At 41.8% G+C, this 17,820-nt stretch overlaps 1 protein-coding gene across 1 annotated transcript in view; it reads right to left on the bottom strand.

Annotated features, from left to right (window-relative positions):
- Positions 1–17,820, bottom strand: part of LOC147692363 (cytochrome P450 2G1-like) — an 870,825-nt gene that overhangs the window by 191,876 nt on the left and 661,129 nt on the right. Inside the window, exon 8 of the mRNA XM_086938586.1 lies at positions 5,341–5,528. Within this exon, the coding sequence (XP_086794712.1) occupies positions 5,341–5,528 (188 nt within the window). The remainder of the gene's footprint in view (positions 1–5,340; positions 5,529–17,820) is intronic.

The following is a 17,820-nucleotide window of genomic DNA, read 5'->3' as shown; positions in this document are numbered from 1 at the left end:
AAAATTGGGACAATTGTGTCTGGATGGAATTGATTATTGCAGCCAAAATTAATAATCATGCTATCAATCTGGCGATTGATAGCCAAAGGGAACAAATTGGGAAGAAGTAGTATGGATCTCTTTTCAGACAAAGGTACTTGGGTAAACCATTTTTCCAAACTGTATTCATGGACCATAACTGATTCAATAAATAATCAGCAAGGACATATAGAAAACCCAGCAATAACTATCAATAGGGAACAAATCCAAATCCCGTTTTTTTAATATAGCGGGCACCCTAGCAGCAATCGACGCAGTAAAGCCAGTGAAAGCCCCAAGCCCAGATAAATTACCAGGTGACCTATTGAGGCATGATAAAGTAGTTTGGGATCCAGATATCAATCTTCTCTGTACTGAAGTATCGGCAGGTGCCCCAGTACCGGAATCATGGAAAGGGTCTGAAATTATCACTATTTTTAAAAAGGAGACCACCAAGACCCTGCATACTACCGGCATATAAGCTTAATTGATACTTTACAAAAGATTTATTCTATGCAGATTTTATCAAAATTGAATGACTTGATGGGTGAGTACCATATTTTATCTCAATACCAAGCTAGATTTAGAGCTAGAATCACTACAATTGACCAGGTCTTTAGACTCCTTTGTATGACTTGGAAATATGTGACTTTAAAGAAAGGCCACCTCTAGATAGCTTTTATAGATTTGAAGGCCTCATTCCCAGAGATTTGCTCTGGAGTTCTCTAAAAAACCAAGGTGTACCTGAGGATCTTATCATGCAAATAATAGGATTACATGAAGACAACTATGCAAAAGTCAGACGGGGACCAAGGGGAGAGCTCACTGAGGCAATACCAGTAAGGAGGGGTGTAAGACAGGTCTGTGTACTGGCACCCACCCTTTTTTCACTATATGTAAATGATGACTCAAAGTGTCTTCTGGGGTGTATACATGACTCACCAAAGTTAGGTGGGGTGCCAGTACCAGCTGTTCCATTAGTGGACAACATCATTCTAGTACCTCAAAATTTGAAGGGACTTTCAATATATTTTAGACTCCTTCAGTGATTACTGTGATTCAAAGGGTCTAGAAATAAATTCCAGCAAAACAAAATACATTGCAGTTAAACCACATAAATAGTTCAGGAAGAACATCACTGTTCAAAAACAGAAGCCAGAATTTGTGTCAAATTGTTAATATTTGGGTATCACACTTGACAGCAAAATGACTTTTTATCCACATCTGTAGAAAAGCAAGACCATCCTGCTCTAAAATTCCTCACCAATATTAAAAAAGCATCAGAACAATACCACTAAGGCTGTGTCCCCTGCAGTTGAAGTGTATAAACACAGGGCACAATCAGCATCCCTTTATGGTGCGGAATTATGGGGGGCTACCTGTAGGAACGCGTTTGCAGGGGAAGAAAATATGTTTTTTTAGGATGCTGCTACGGGTCCCTGTGAGCACACCTGTTATTCCAATTATCATGGATTTGAATATAAACCGTATTGACCACCAGGCTACACTGAGACCATTGCTGTTTTGGGTGCAATTGTGAACTACAACAGAACTAGCAAGCTCCATAGTAGGGCTAGAAGAGATTGTAAGGTTTGATCAGTGTACTTGCCTCCAGCGAGATTAGCATGTGCATATATGGTTTTGTAAACTTGGGTTGAAGCATTTCTGGGAAGCGCCCACATTATTGACATTAGCCTCCAAAAACATTGAAAACCTCTTTTGGGGCAAATATACAAAATAGTGTATCCCATAACCCAGATATTGGTAGATTAACGCTTCAGTTCCTTCTTACTAAACCAATAAAAGTTTTTGAGCAATATCTGGATGAAGTGCAGCCCCAGTTGGAAAAATCCCTCTTCATTAAATTTGCAAATCAATTTAAATACACCTACATGGGGTCGAAGAATAGGTGAGAACAATGAGGAATGTTGTACACTATGTCAACCTAATGTACAAGAAAATGATTCATATTTACTATTCTTCTGCCCAGCATAAGCCATGCCAAGGCGAAAATGGATTAAACCCATTTGTCGGAATTTGGGAATTTGGTTTTGTTCTAATGCGAAAAGAATACTAAAAACTGACACCTAACAGAAAATTGTTTTTAGTGTTAGTAGAAACTTGCTTGACGTTGGTATACTAAGAGAAAAAAAAAAAGATTGACATTTAATATTCTAATCGTATTTGTTGTCTTAACTATCAATATGCACTTTCTTGCATTTGCACTTTAGAACTGTCTAGAGATCAGGCAGAATACCTTTGCACACACTACGTGCTACTCAAGCTTGCATATAAGCACATCTAAAGCACTTGCACTTTTGTTCATCACTCAGAACCTATGAGAGAAAGTTTTAATAATGTATATGTACTTTTCTAGTATTTGCACCTTCATAAGCCAACCTGGATTATGTATTCCTTTCAATGTTTTAATTATACTGGACTGTGAGCTTAGCATTTTTATACTTGATATATCGACTTGCCGGTATTATATTGTAAATGTAAATACTTTAGTAACCGCATTTGTTCAAGGTGGCACAAATGGAACGTTTTGTATTTTAATTGTGTTTTTTCCTAAATGTATTAACTGTCTAATTTGTATCTTTTATGTTTTTTTAAACCAAAATAAAGATTAATGAATGAGTAGAGTTTGGGACCCTGAAAAAAGATACGCTTTAAGGTCAGGCTCCTACCCCAAGTATAAATCAATATGGGAGTTCTTATGATAATTTTGGGGGGTGAAATGAGTCTGTATATAATACAAAACAATTATTCCTAGAAAACTGGTAAATTGTGATGGAATGTACAATAGCAAATGAAGATAGACTAGGGTATTTTAATTTCCACTTGAAAAGGTAATATTTTTACCTCCATCTGTTATTAACTGTATTCAATTGTACAATTTATATACTCACATTAATAAGTATAATATTAACCTTGATGATATTGTGTTTGTTGAACACTCCGAAATAGAAATAATTATAAAAAAAAGACCCTCAAAGGCAAGATTAAGGGATTATCAGAGCACTCGAGGCATAAGTGAGAACTTCCTCTTGTAATGCCTGTTAGTTGGCTTACAGGGATATTCCCAAAGAACAGTACAGTTCAATCCCATTGAACTTCTGTATAGTCACCCCAACACAGGGTCTCTCAGCCTTGGGAAGGAGGGAGAGGTAGCAAGCTCCCAAGGACCCCCTACCCAGAAACATGTTGGCTCTCAGAACTCATATGAGGTGCTCCTGAAGAAAAGTTGAAGATACATACTTTTGGGGTCCTTGCAACTGCGAAGTGAGCTCTTCTAGCTGGGAATTGACCATTACAACAACTGCCAACAAGAAGCTCCAGTGGGACTTGCTCTTCGTGCCAAGAACAACCATCTGTAACTACTGCCAATGCGCTATCTGCAATATGAGAAACTGTCCATGACCATCAACCAGTGTGAAGCTCCAGTGACAACCAATTCTTCCAAATTCAGCCACAACCATCCAAGATCCTTGACTTACTCTAGGAGCATACAACTGCTCCCGGTGGACCCAATCAGCGCAAAGCATTCTCTCTTCGGAATGCTTTACACTAACTTTGAGAAGGTAAATATGCAGTGGGACCAACCTGGTCCATGTACACGACCCTGCTACTTCATGTTCATCCTGAACTCATGCCTTTGGCCTGGTTGAGGCCAGAAATCTTCATTATTGACTCAAGAACCAACATGTACCTGAGCTTGAACATCACTTTGCCCCAGATAGACAATTGTGCCTGGTACTCAGCAACAGACTCTCTCTCAAGAATCTCCTGTTCAAAAGATCCCATGAAAAACCCCTGCATGTTTAATCCTCGGCTATCACCTCAAATCCTTAATCCACTTCATGACCACTTTCCGGTCATAACACCCATTTTGGAAAACAGCAATATGGCCTCCAATATGATCCATAGGATCCAATATGATAGATAATAAACTAAAACAGAAACAATTGATGACTCCGGACTGTCATTGATATGCGTACAAGCACTGAATCCACAAAAAATCCCTAAAAAAGTAAATGGGGAGAAAGGAAAAAGAATCTCACTGACTACCCGTGCCACCTTTTCACCATACACAATTTAGCGGATGCTCAGAGACTTCAAGTATAATAAAAGAAATCTAGAAACAGCAACAAACAATCAGTTTGTGCCTTCACAAAAATTCTCACAAAGGGAATGTCAAAGAAGAAAAATAAATCTTAAGGGATAAAGGAATCGCATTGACCACCTGTGCTATCCCTTACCACCCATGATCTAGTGGAAAATAACAGACGTCTTGAAGGCAGAACCAATCGATCACTTTGAACATCCAATCAAATGAGCACAAGTGCCAGGTTTGTATATGTTTCTTGAATGTGGATTCACTAAAACATCTGGGGTAGTGAACCTCACATACTCTTTTGACCTCAATGAAATCACATTATGTCACATCATATGATTATATGATGTTTGATTCTGAATTCCCAATTATTTTGCAGTAACACATTTACCCCGATGAAATAATAATTGACATCACTGAAGCCTAGGGTATACCTCAAAGAGAAAAATGCATAGCGAAATCACAAGGAAATGATGGATGTTCCTGTCAATAATCAGGGATGTCCTCTGGGCTAGTGGACATCTCTAAATTTGGTGGTGATGGAGTATTTTACACAATTGTCCTGATAGAGTAAAATCTGCACGCTGAACTGTAAATCAGGCCATAAGTCTAGTCATTTGAATTTTCTGCCATGAAAATCCTATGGCCACAAGTGTATATAAATAAATAAATAAATAAATAAGTACATTATCCAATTTGCCATTATAAACCCCACAAACTACATCATAGTTGCATGGTACTACTGGGTGAAAATACTTGTATAATATGGAAGAAGGGTGTCCAAATCACAAATGGCTACTTATGATGACAAGTGCATTAGTTCTTACACACTAACCTCTTTTTTCTGCATTTCCTTGTATACATATGACAAGCCAATGATGTGGCAATGTCTTAGTTTTTCCTCTAATGGCCAGAACATGAGGAGATAATATCCATATTCTCTTTGGCAATGGGGTAGCAAAACTTGAGGGGGGGGCCTTCAAAGTACATGGAGTGCCCCGTTTCCCAGGTCACCACCTACCACTTTTGCTAAGGGGGGACCCTGCAGAGTTGCAGGGGATTTTGTTATGCCACTACTCTTTTGGTACTTCTGCCTCATATGTTACCTCACTAACCAGTCACCACACTATAATTCAACTGCGGAACAAGACTTTCGGAATATTGTTTTCCTACCAAATATGTGTTTCTGGTCAATGCTCACTTACCTTGGGAATGGTGTAACCTCTGAACTGTGTGTTACAGACCACAGAATGGGGAAGTCCAAATGGGACGATGTTACTATATCTTTGGATCTCATGAATGACGGCATCAGTGTATGGCATTTTATTCCTGTCTTCAACAGAACTCTGACGATGTCTGCCGATCACCTGGTCAATTTCGTCCTGCACCTTTTCTGTCACAACAAAAAGGATCAAATTGTGTTTCAGGAATAAATTGAGTTATATTATACTTCATCAAATTTAAGTTTATGTTAAATTGGCTGAAAAATCAATTAACTTTGAATCATAGCTAAGCACCTGGTGAATTTTCGTTATCTTACCTGGAATAGTCACACAATGTTACTATTGTTCGCATTCCTCAATGTAAGCTTAACTCTACACAGGATCCAAATCCCCATTGTACGTGTAACCAATCAGTTAACCATTTGTTGTGAAAAAAGCTTTTTCGCATAAAAAACAACATAAGCACACAAGGCATCCCTGTTGGTGACAACCAGTCGAAGAACATGGCGGCGGGTTAAGGTTACGCCACAAGCTCCTCTCCTCCTCCCGGCACCTTGCTAGAATCCTGTGTGATATGGAAATGAAAAGCCCCTAAAAAGTTCACGAAAAACTTACTGCATTGTTTGGATTGTTCCAGGTGGCTCGATCAGCCCGATCTTGTCCGTTCATTCTCTGATTGCTGAGCGTGGGGTCCTCGTTGGCTCTGTCTCTTGTCTTGCATCTTCGCCGCCTGCCTGCCTGTATCTGCCTGCAACTCGCTGCCCTGCGCTGCCGCCCACGCCGCTCCTTCTTGCAGCTGGGAGCAACGAGCAGTGGTGGAGGCGCCAAACTCCATTTGAAGGATCAAAGAGGTCCACAACCGGTCCCAAAACGCGATCCTGGATTGGGACCTGGGAAAGCAGAATGAGGGTCCAATGTTGTTCTCGCCGGGGGGGCTACTCAGACATCGTCCAGGATCCTCTCTGATAGACGTGCAACGGCGATGATCTCCCAACGAGGAACACCAGGTAGGATCTCCTTTCCCAGTCAGAAATATACTTGTAGTAACAGTAGGGGGGGGTCTTCTGTTGGTTAAGCTAAGGTTGGACCTCAGCAGCAGGAGTAGGTGCGCTTTTCTGGGCTGGTCCTTTGCGGATTGAGCAGATTTGGCGTGTTTTCAGCAGGAAGGCCTCTTGTAACCACACCTGCAGTGTTGCTGTAAATATTTACAAATGGGTGTAGGGTGTAGATCTCTTCCTCAGACACCCCAGATTCCCTTTGATTCCATGTGCAAACTTACGGGGTTGCAGGAGTTTCTAGACTTGGGTTAACTTATGACCCCCCGACGAGCAAAAAGAGGAAATAAAGGGGGCTGTAAAGTCAGTCCCCCCTCAGACCTTCCACTGAAGAAAGGAGGAATACTGGACTCTATGTTGTCAGCTCCGATACCTCCTTCTCCCCTAGTACATAGCACAGATAGCATAAGCAAGGGGGTTCAGTTTGAAGACGTAAACTCACCCAATTTCCCTGACTTACATGACCTACATGTCCTACACCCTAACAGATATACATTACGCAATAAAAGTTATAACCAGGGGTAACTTCGGGAAGAAGTACCTATAGCAGGTAATCCTGTCATTAAAAAAACAATCAAAAGGCAGGCAAGAATTTAAAAGGAAAACAGCAAATTAATACGTCTCTGTCTTCGCAACAACTAAAATAAATCTCTGCACTTAAGGTTACGCCTTCTTTAGGATCCTTTTTTAAAGTGCAGGAGAAGAAAACGCAATTGGCCCTCCCCCTGTCATCAGAGGAGCCTCGGCCTTCAATAGGTAAGGGAAGTGGTAAGATTCCGCCAACTAGAGCACTGAAGGCACCTGAGATTAAAATGGACAAAGGGAAAATAATCCTGGCGCCTGAGTGGGCCGAATTCACTAATATTGCAACAGAGAATATGTTTGAGGTACTGGGCGAGAATGGTTTGGGCTCAGTCTCTGCTTGCAACACCACGAACTCTACGTCGACCCCTCTGGCTACTTCAGGAATGTCATCTGCCCCTGATCAGCGGAATCTGGCGCCGATGTTAGATATGTTTGTAACAACGGGAGAGGGAGGGAAATTTACATATGACTATGTGTGGTAGGAACTCCTGGTCCCCGTGCTTAAATTATATCAACAAAGAAGGAGTGCCTCCTTGACATTGAGGAAAGAAGAGATTCGCTTTTCCCAAGGATATGTGTTAACAGAAGCACAATAGTGCTCCAACTCCGTTCGCAGGACAGTAATAGTCCTTTAAAAAGACCCCTCACTCACCAACCTAGTTGGTGACATGCTTCATCATCGGGGTCCCACCCCATAGGCCGAATGCCTACAGGGTGTGCTACGACACCTGATTACAGTGGAGCGGGATATTGTTTTTTTTATATGTGCTAACTATGCATGTGTGAGGGTATATTAAAAAGGGCCAGTACTACTCCGTTCAAGACTTTATTCTCGAGCGTCTGAACCCTACTAAAAACAAGTGTGGCACCTTTGCCCAACTAGGAGGGCTTTGGTGTCTAAAGAAGTGTTATGTTTAAAACCCGTTATAAAAATACCCAAGTGTGCTATGTGACATGAAATAATAAAGTAAACTAGGTCTACATGTTTCAACCAATAAAAAAAAAAAATTCTATGGTTTTCGTCAGGACCGTGTGTATTACAAGGGGCGGTACGCACACGCTAAGGTGCGGCCAACTCTCAAGTAATTTACAGACCGTAAATAATGGTCTGACTGTAAAAAGGTGTATTTAATCCTGAATTCAGGAAAAAACCTGTAGAAATGGAAAGAAAAGGAAACGGGGTTGGGATTACGTACTGGGGAGGATTACACAGGGGTACAAACAACATTAAAACGTTTGGTGATGTATCCCCATCAGAAGGGGTAGCTGACTATATTAGATATCATATAGGCAGTGAAAGTCTGGGTTAGACTTTGTTACATGGTTGCGCTATGTGCTAGTACTTGAATCTGCATGCAGCATATCAAGGTTACTAAACATGAGGAAATCGATAAGTCATATGGGTGATCATTGGTGGGGTGCTCATACGTTCAGTGGCTACTACATAACATCTATACAGGGGTTGTGATTGCCCAGTTCTTAGTTGGTGGAGCTGTGCAAAATAGGTGAATTACTTATTTAAACAGGTGATATAAAATACCACATATTGCTCTACACATATTGCTTACACTCAAAGCGGTATATCTCGCTTCATTGCTTCGGTTGAACCAAGACGGCGATTCTCCGTCGTCTAAATGGTTAGAAAATGAAATTGCAAGTGAGTACACACAGGTCTTTTCAGACTGTGTGCGTGCGCGGCAAGGTTCAGAACCGCATTGCACCCTGAGGTCGCAGATCTCTACTTACTTCAGTGGAGCTTGTTCCAAGGCTGAAAACCTACTTGGTTCATGTACGCGAAGCCTCCGTGTGTGGTCGGCGTCTCCGTACTCTCGGTAAATGTAAAGTATTCCGTGTTTCCTGGTTAGGGCGGCGCTGCATACGTCATCCCCGCCTAAGCCAGTTAGAACAACGCGCGAGGGCGTGTGTTGTTAGTCACCAATAGGAATCCTGCTTCGGTAAGACTCTCCGCTATGGGTTGTTATGGTAACCTAAGCTTGCGTTCCAAGCGTGGTGTTACGTGTCGGCAAAGTGCCAGCTCACTCAATTAAAGCTTATTTTAACTGTGTGAAGTCGGGTCTCAGTCGCCATTGGCCCAAGTCAGTTTTAAAGTGACAATAGTAGTTTGATGCAATCACCACCCTGGGGCATAGAGCATTATATGGAAGCTCAGTGGACCTTATCTCATTTTGTATTTGTAACCCGGTCTAATGGTTCGTCTCAGGGTTAGGGTTGTTTTTACATTACCGTGTGCCATGGGATATTGTCATTCAGCCCAACCTTGTGGGTTGCCAATCTGTACACCCACCTCTGTTCCTTTTCAAAAAGGCGTTGATTAAGTTTTGCACCTGGTTTGACTTGTTCAATGATAGTCCATTGAATGTCATCTACCGTGTGTCCTTTTGACAGGTAGTGTTCAGTAAGTTTTGTGTTGGATTTTTTGCAACGGATGTTGCTCCTGTGTTCACCAATGCGTATTTTGACTTTTCTGCTCGTCATACCCACGTAGTGTAAGTTGCAAGGGCAAGTTAGTCTATACACTACATTTTCACTGTTGCAGTTGGTCAATCCTCTTATGGTCCATGTTTTGTTGGCTTCCAGTTGTAGGGTTTTAGTGTTGCTAGTAAAAGGGCAAACGCTACAGTTTCCACATTTATAGTGGCCTGTGGCTCTTGGTAAGCCCCAGGTATTGAGAACTGATTCTGGTTCCTTTACTGACACCTTGGGTCTTGTGTTGACTACAGCATCCTTGATACTTCGTGCTCTCCTATAAGAAAATAAGGGTTTTTCCCATTTTAGATTTCCTGTATTCAGTATGCCCCAATGATTATTTATTATCTTGCTAACATCGTTGGAAATCGTGTTATAGGTCGTAACACATGTTAGTGGGACTTCTTCTGTGGTTCTAACCTGATTCTCCAGGAGAACAGATCTTGGCTGATTGCGAGCACGTTTTTGGCTTTTATTCAGGATTTTCTCGGGATAACCACGTACCCGTAATTTGCTGGTAAGGTCTTGTGCTTGTCTTTTGTAGTCGTCCAGTTCACTGCAATTCCTACGTATACGTAAGTACTGACCGTAGGGCAGATTTTCCCGCAGTGGGCGTGGGTGGAAGCTTTCAAACCGTAACAAATTGTTTTTAGATGTCGGTTTGTAGTGAGTGACGGTTTTAAGTTTCCCATTCTCTTTGGTAATCGTAAGGTCTAAAAAGACCAGACTTTTGGGATCTTTGACGCATGTGAACTTCAAGTGGTTATCACATGTATTAATCCAGTTAAAAAATGCCATGAGTGTTTCCTCAGTGCCCTTCCAGATTGTCAGCACATCATCTATGTACCGCCTCCATACCAGAATGTTGGAACTGTATGGGTTGTTGACATTTAGGATGTATCGTTCTTCAAATTCGTGGACGTACAGGCCCGCCACGCTCGGCGCGAAAGTACTGCCCATCGAAGTACCTCCAACTTGTAGGTATATTTGACCCTCAAATTCGAAATAATTCCTTTTGAGGGCCAGTCTGGCACATTCCAAAATGAAATTTTTGGGCGTTTTTGATGTCCAAACCTCTTTATCCAGTGCTTGTCTGAGGACCTCCAAAGTAGCGTCCTGTGGAATGCTTGTATATAAGCTTTCAATGTCAAAGCTGACTAGGATGGTGTCCTCATCTATGGGCAGGGTGTCCAGTAGCTGTAACACACTCTTGGTGTCTTGTAGATAGGTACTTGTAATTTTAGAAAGTACACTTTAAAGGAGCGGGTACTATCGGAAGCCTTAAAAGCTGTACTTTCACGAAGGGGGACTGGACTTTCAGGATAAAGTCAGATCTCTCTCTCCTCTCCTATCCCTAGCTCATGGAACAAGGCTGCCGTTTCCTTGATCTTAAAACCAAAAAAGAATCACAAAAATGTGAATCGTATAGACCCATCTCCCTGCTTAATTGCGATTATAAAATATTTGCACAAATTATAGCGGGGAGGCTAAATGGAGTAATGGGGAAATTAATTCACCCGCATCAAAAAGGATTTATAAGAGGACGCCACTTGCATGACCTAACACACAAGCTGATAGGAGCTATTGCCATCACTTCAGCCAATAGCTTGCCTCTTACCATCTTTGCATTTGACGCTGACAAAGCTTTTGACCGGATGAATTGGGTTTGCTTATTCCATCTAGTTGAAGCGGCCGACTTAGGAGAAAATATTTTAAGAACTATTAAGAACATATACAAATCTCCTATAGCCAAGATCACAGTACATGGAAACCTAACTAACTCAGTTACTTTAGAGAGAGGAACTAGGCAGGGTTGTCCCCTCTCCCCGCTTCTTTTGGACCTATACATAGAACCACTGGCCCAAATTATTAGGTCCAGTGATCTTTTTGTCCCATTTGAATTTAGGGGCTGGTCGAAGAAATTAGCCCTGTATGCCGATGACCTGATGATTTTTACAAAAGAATCACCAGCGATTCAGCCAAAATTGGAGCAACTTCTTACAGATTTTGGGAAGATATCAGGTTATGAAATCAATACACAAAAAAACGAGATTATGACATGGAATTGGCAATATAGCTTGCCTCTAGTACCAAATAAGATACCTGGGTATTCAAATTACACAGAATATCAATGATCTGCCCCAGGCTAATTTAGAGGTTAAAAAAGGTTAGAGCTTTATTGAAATTTCTGGTGCAATCTCCCATTGTCAATCCTTGGCCGTTCCAATCTTGTCAAAATATCAGTTCTTCTCAACATGACATTCATTTTTGATGCAATCCCTCTGCTTTTTAGTTCAGCTGCCTTAAAAAAGTTGCAATCAGATATCAATAGTTTCTTGTGGGCTGATAAAGGGGAGAGGATTGCATGGAAGAAACTGAGATGCAAGAAAGCAGCTTGGGGAATAGCCAGTCCTGATTTTATGTTCTATAGCTGGGCATTTTTTTTTTAAGAACATGAGATCTTTGCTTCTTGATTCCACTTATTTCACGCCTTGTTTCTTAGCCTTGTCCAATAGTGTACCGCGGGGGGCGATGTGCTTCTTTTTAAATTCGGTCACCCAAAATATTTAAAAATAAATAAATTGAAGGTGATATGGTCGGCCTATGAGTTATTGTTCCAGATGAGGAAGTTGCTTAAAATGCCATATTACTGTTCTAGTGCTCCTATATGGAACTCTCCAGGCACTCCATCATGTTTAAATGACAGATTATCTGCCCCTTTATGGGAAAATGTTTTTCACATTTGGGGCCAATTATTGCCAGAAAACGTTTGTCATGGGCTGAGCTCAATTCTCAAACAAATCAAAGGTTATCAAGATTTAAATTCTATTAAATATCTCACTAGCTCACTAATAGGGATAAAAATTATGTTAGTAATGAAGAACTGGAGAGCAGGTTTTTAGTCCTGAACCACCAAAGTAAAGAAGTGGTGAATTGGTACTGGAGTATGATTAAAGGCGATCCACCAGTACTGCTCATGGAGGAGCCCTGGAGAAGAGAACTGCCTTTCCAGCGATATTTCATTCATTTGGCAAGGATCTATATGGATTTTGTGGAAGGTTGTCAAAGCTGCAACATTGAGGAGAAACCATCTGTTCACATGTCACAGAGCTTGTTGGACCCCGAAGAGGCTTTCCAAGTTAGGAGGTGGAGAGAAGGCCTGTATGAAGTGTAACCTGAGAAGCGTAGATGATGTGCATATGTTCGTGCTGTGTCCTCAGATCCAGGGCTTCTGGAGGCAAGTTGGTAAGATAATCTCCGAAGTAATGGACCAAGAAATTCAGGCAAGCTTGGTATTAATTAATTTTGGTATTTTACCTGATGACAGTAGTACCATCAAGCTGTCAAATCTCCAAGTATCATTACTGTTTGTTTTAATACTGCTGGCAAGAAGAGAAATTGGTTTAAACTGGATATCACCTAATTCTCCAAAATTATTAGATTGGGTGTCCTCTGTTAATAGGTTCCACACATTGTAAATGGCTTGTGATGCAAAGAAAAGAACTAGGTTTTGGGAGCTTTGGGGTAATTGGGCTAACTTCACAACTTTCTAGGAGGCACAAAAGTCCAATGATTATAAAGCAAGTGAGTTCCTGGGAGAATGGTTTATGTATAAACTATGGGCGTGATACCATCTTTGATATTCCCAAGTGTCATGTGGTCGGCGGCTTAAAAAAAAAAAAATCCTGGAGGTGGAAAGAGATCTGTAGGGTCACATATCTCCTGACCTATGACCACTCACTTTATTTCTTTAATGAGGACAAAAAAAACAAGGCATCCCTGCCCATGCAATTGTGCTTCGTCACAGCAACCAGTATATAAGAGATAGCTATATTTTAATGTTTCCGATGGGAAATTGGGTTATATGTTGGGGGGAGAGAAACCCTAATCAAACAACAACCACAATCCTTGACATGATAAACCACAAAGGTCTCTAAATTAACCTGTGTTTAACTCTCGGGTAGCTTGGCACAAAAGCAGTCAGGCTTAACTGAGAGGCAATGTTTAAAATATATAAATTATATGATGCCAAAATGAAAGAAATTCAATCCGTAGAGCCAGAGAAATGCAATTTTAAGGGTTTAAGAAAACACTAACTATGGGCAATTGGTTGCGCTAGACCAGTACAAATTCACAAATTCAAGCCAACTGCGATGGAGTGCGGGCCAGATAGAGGGACCAGGTCAGTCACGCAGAAAAATCTGCCATCTCAAAGTTCGGTGCACACAGTTCAAAAGTAAAGTATTTCACAACAGGGGCTCAACTGATGCCAGCCAACGATCCAAAACTTTGGGAGGCACCTCTTAGGGATCATGAACCAACAAACTACATCAGAGTCTAGGGGGGCTCAGGCAAGTCCAGTTGCATGTTCAGGCAGGGTCTGTTGCAGCAGCCCAGCTAGGCAAGTTGTAGGGAGGCCTCTGGAGCTTGTGTCACTGTAACTCAGAACAGGAGGTCAAACAAGTGAACCTTGGAGTCACTTTGGTAGTCCTGGGTTCATGGAGATGGTCTTCTTTCCTGCAAGCAGCAAGGCAGGCCTGCAGCAGCAGAGTAGTCCTTTACAGAACAAGGGCAGTCCTCTGAGAAACAAGACAGGCCTCAAGCAACAGGGCAGTCCTCTGAGAAAGAAGGCAGGCCTCAAGCAGCAGGGCTGTTCTCTGGAGTACAAAGTAGTCTTTCTGTAGTGTTACATATGTCAATGTGTGTATTGAAGAGTTGGTCTCAGGGTCACACCTGGTGCCTGTTTTAAAGTGGGAGAAACTCCTGGACTCACACATCTGGTTCTGGAATTTCCTTCCTACTCATGCCCAGACTCTGGGGTGATAATAGGTTAGTGTGAAGTTCTTTCTGAGTGTAGGAGGCAGCCCTATTGCAGTGCAAGTGTGGTAGGTGACAGCTACACACTGCCCAGCCTACCCACACCTAGTAGAATTGGCTGTTATGGCAGGGAGGTTATTAGCTCTGTCAGCCAAGGATTGTTTTAGTGCAGCATTTGCTATGTGAGCATCAAGCTTTTCTTGATTATATTGCTTGTGTGCACCACCACTATGCCAATTGGTAGCATTGTTGCTCTAAGTCAATCAAATGTTTGGTGTTGCAACCTGTGAAGTGCTTTGACCTTGAGCTGAATTAAGAGAGGTAGGAGCAACACTTCCCTTCAGGAAGGAATTCCATGCAAAAGGTGAAAAGCCTCAAAGGAATAAAAAATCTCCAGAAATCTAGTTCAAGATCTCAGGTTGTAAGGCAAGATTTCTGGAAGCTTTTTTCCCTTAAGGGGTAAAATATCCACTTTTAGTGATTCTATTTCTAAATCAGTCAAAGCCCGCTCAAATGATTTTTACAGTTGTCGCAATGGGCAGCAACGCGAGAGGAAATGTATTTTTGGAACCATCTTGTCTGATTTAAAAAGTACAGTGCACTTGAAAGGTCCGTGCAAGCTCATGGCCGCCACAGCTGAGGCCTCGAAGCGCCCCTTCTTGAAAAAGCTGCGATGACAGACGTCTCGTGGCAGAGGTTCAAACCGAGGGGTCTTGGCTCTTTCAACTACCATTTGTTATTCCATTTTGTCATCACGTGAGATAACAACGGGTACATTCTTTGTGTTTGGAGGACTGGGAGAGTACGAACCGTCACTAGAACTAGTGGGGCCATTAATCTCAAGGACAGTGCGACACAGGAAGCGATCACAATGAATTGATGCTCGGGGTCAGGCCGCCATGTCTTACTTTGTGCTTGCACCTTGAGCTATTCCCCCACCCAGGGATAATGCATTATTGCAGAAGACGAGTGGTGTGGGTGTAAAAAAAGAGAAAGGTGTCAGAATCAATATATATATATTACCTACTGGCGGTAGCCAGTAGGTATATATAGTTAGGACCTAGTTTCCATAGGAAATCCCCAACATTCTATTGGGAATAACTTTGGCGCTGGTTGATGAATCTTCGCAAATTTCTCAAAGAAGATGGGCACCATCTTCCTATTTCTCGGGCTTTAATTTGTGAACCACAGGACCACACACAAAACTGCACAATTAAGCGAACAAAGAACAGAGGCTATTTCATAAAAGTTCTCCTGTGTGCTATTTTATTTAAAATATAATACACAGCAAAAGTTTACTAACAGGCCATACTGCGTAGTGCAGACAACATACCATTGTGTGCTCAGTTACTTTAAATTGCCCCTCAATGGTTTGGGTTCAGTTTTCCAAATGTTGGTCTGCGCTTTATCACTACATCTAAAGTTACTTTAAATTGCCCCAATATGCTTCGCATTCTGTTTTTCTCAAGTTGGTCTGCACTGACACCTCATTCTGTACCGCTTGGGAATGGGAAACTGGATTCTTACTCCTTTATTAGTGGAATGTCCCACTTCGTGGTTTCCACAATCTTGTCGCCCTGGTACCATCCGAATACAAACACCAAACAAGGGCAGGATAAACAGCAACACAGCTTCCCTGCAGGAGCTTTCCGGTGTGTTTACAAAATCTCATTGCCAACCTTCATAGTTAAGTTCACTTTCATGCCCATTCACTGTTTGGCCTCTCTAGTAACACTGCAACTTCATCACTAACTCACCACTTCACGTACAACACTTTTCAATGCACTTTACAGCAAGCTTTTTACTGCCAGTGACAGGCATTGAAAAAATGCTATATATGCACCCATCTAAATTAGGTGGGTGGTCATTTACTATGCCAATAGCTCAAACTCTCGCAAATGCGAGACCTATTGCATTGCAAATGCTTGTTATTAGTTGATAGAGCAATATATGTATATAGATATGGCGGAGGTGCGCACGAAATAAAACAGCTTCAGCACTGGCTTTGGGTCTGCATCCTTTCTTGCTGGAAAAGCGGATTTGGGAACGGAGTTCAGAAAATATATATATATATATATATATATTCCTCCAGTCCCGCCCTATATATTATTTTTTTTTTGAGGAGTATGTTTCAACTCTCAACTTGAACAACAAGAACCTGAAATTCACCAGTGTCATCAGTAACCAAAGTGTATTTTATCTAGACCTAGAGGTTTTTGTGGAAGGGGATCATCTACACACAAGACTATACAGGAAGCCAACTGCTGGCAACGCTATACTGCATGCAGAAAGCTATCACCCTAGGAGTCTAGTGAAAAATGTACCCTATGGTGAATTTTTAAGACTCAAGAGAAACTGCTCTGAGAATAAGGATTTCAGGAAAGCACAGGTGGAAGCTAGGGGAAGATTCCAGGCGAGGGGATATTCTCGCAATATCCTAGACCAAGCCAGTGCAAAGGCAGAAACTATCAACAGGAGGGATCTCCTGCTGATAAATGAGTCTAAGAAATGTGATGAACAGGTCAGAATGATCACGACTTATAACAATAAGTCGGGAGAATTGGTCCAGTCCTTCAGGAGAAACTGGCACATTCTGCAGACCGATAACATCTTAAAACATGCGTTACAAGATAAACCATTAGTAACCTACAGAAAGTGCCAGTCCCTGTCGGACTATTTGGTTCACAGCCACTACTCCCCTGAGAAAACAACTAAACCGGTGAGCCAAGTGGTGGGCTTTTATCCCTGTTTGCGTTGCAAGGCGTGCAAGTTCAGTAAAAAGGTGAAGGAGTACCCATGTAGATCAGGGGAAGACAGACCGAACAGAAAGATCTTGAAACACCTAAACTGTAACTCTGAATACACGGTCTACTGTTTGGTATGTCCGTGTGAAAAAAGGTACATAGGAAGCACCATAAAACCGGCAAAGATGAGGGTCCTGGAACACATGAGGGCTATTGTGAACAAAGATAAAAACTATCCAATAGCCCGGCACTTTGCGGAACAACACCAAAGCAATAGAGACCTTCTGATGTACTACTGTATAGATCAGGTTCCGAAATCTGAAAGAGGGGGGAATAGGGAGAAGGCCCTCAGAATAATGGAATCTAAGTACATCCTAGACCTTAAGACGATGACACCTTGGGGTCTCAATAACGATGCCGAGATGTGGGTGCACCTGTGACAGAAACCTGATAGAGTATTCCAGCAAATGTACGGGTGCATGAGGTGAAACACCCAATTACCTTAACAGGACAGACCAGAAATCGAGCTTATTGAACTTGTTGAATGCCTAGACTGTAGCACATGTTGTGAGAAACTGTAAATATAGAATGGTACCATGAACATGAGAACGAGAAGGATGAGTGTGGTAAACCGATAGCCCATACAGGGCCGCATAATAGAATACTTAGCTTTGCCCAACAGCACTTAATACCCATACAAGAGTCATTATACAGGAGTAAAATAAGCATTGTTGAACTTAGGAATAATGAAATACTTGTAAATGTGGGACAAA

The sequence above is a fragment of the Lissotriton vulgaris genome, chromosome 9 (assembly GCF_964263255.1).
Source record: "Lissotriton vulgaris chromosome 9, aLisVul1.2, whole genome shotgun sequence".
Lineage (NCBI taxonomy): Eukaryota > Metazoa > Chordata > Amphibia > Caudata > Salamandridae > Lissotriton > Lissotriton vulgaris.
Note: the sequence above shows the minus strand (reverse complement) of the source record. Positions and strands in the feature narration are given on the sequence as shown.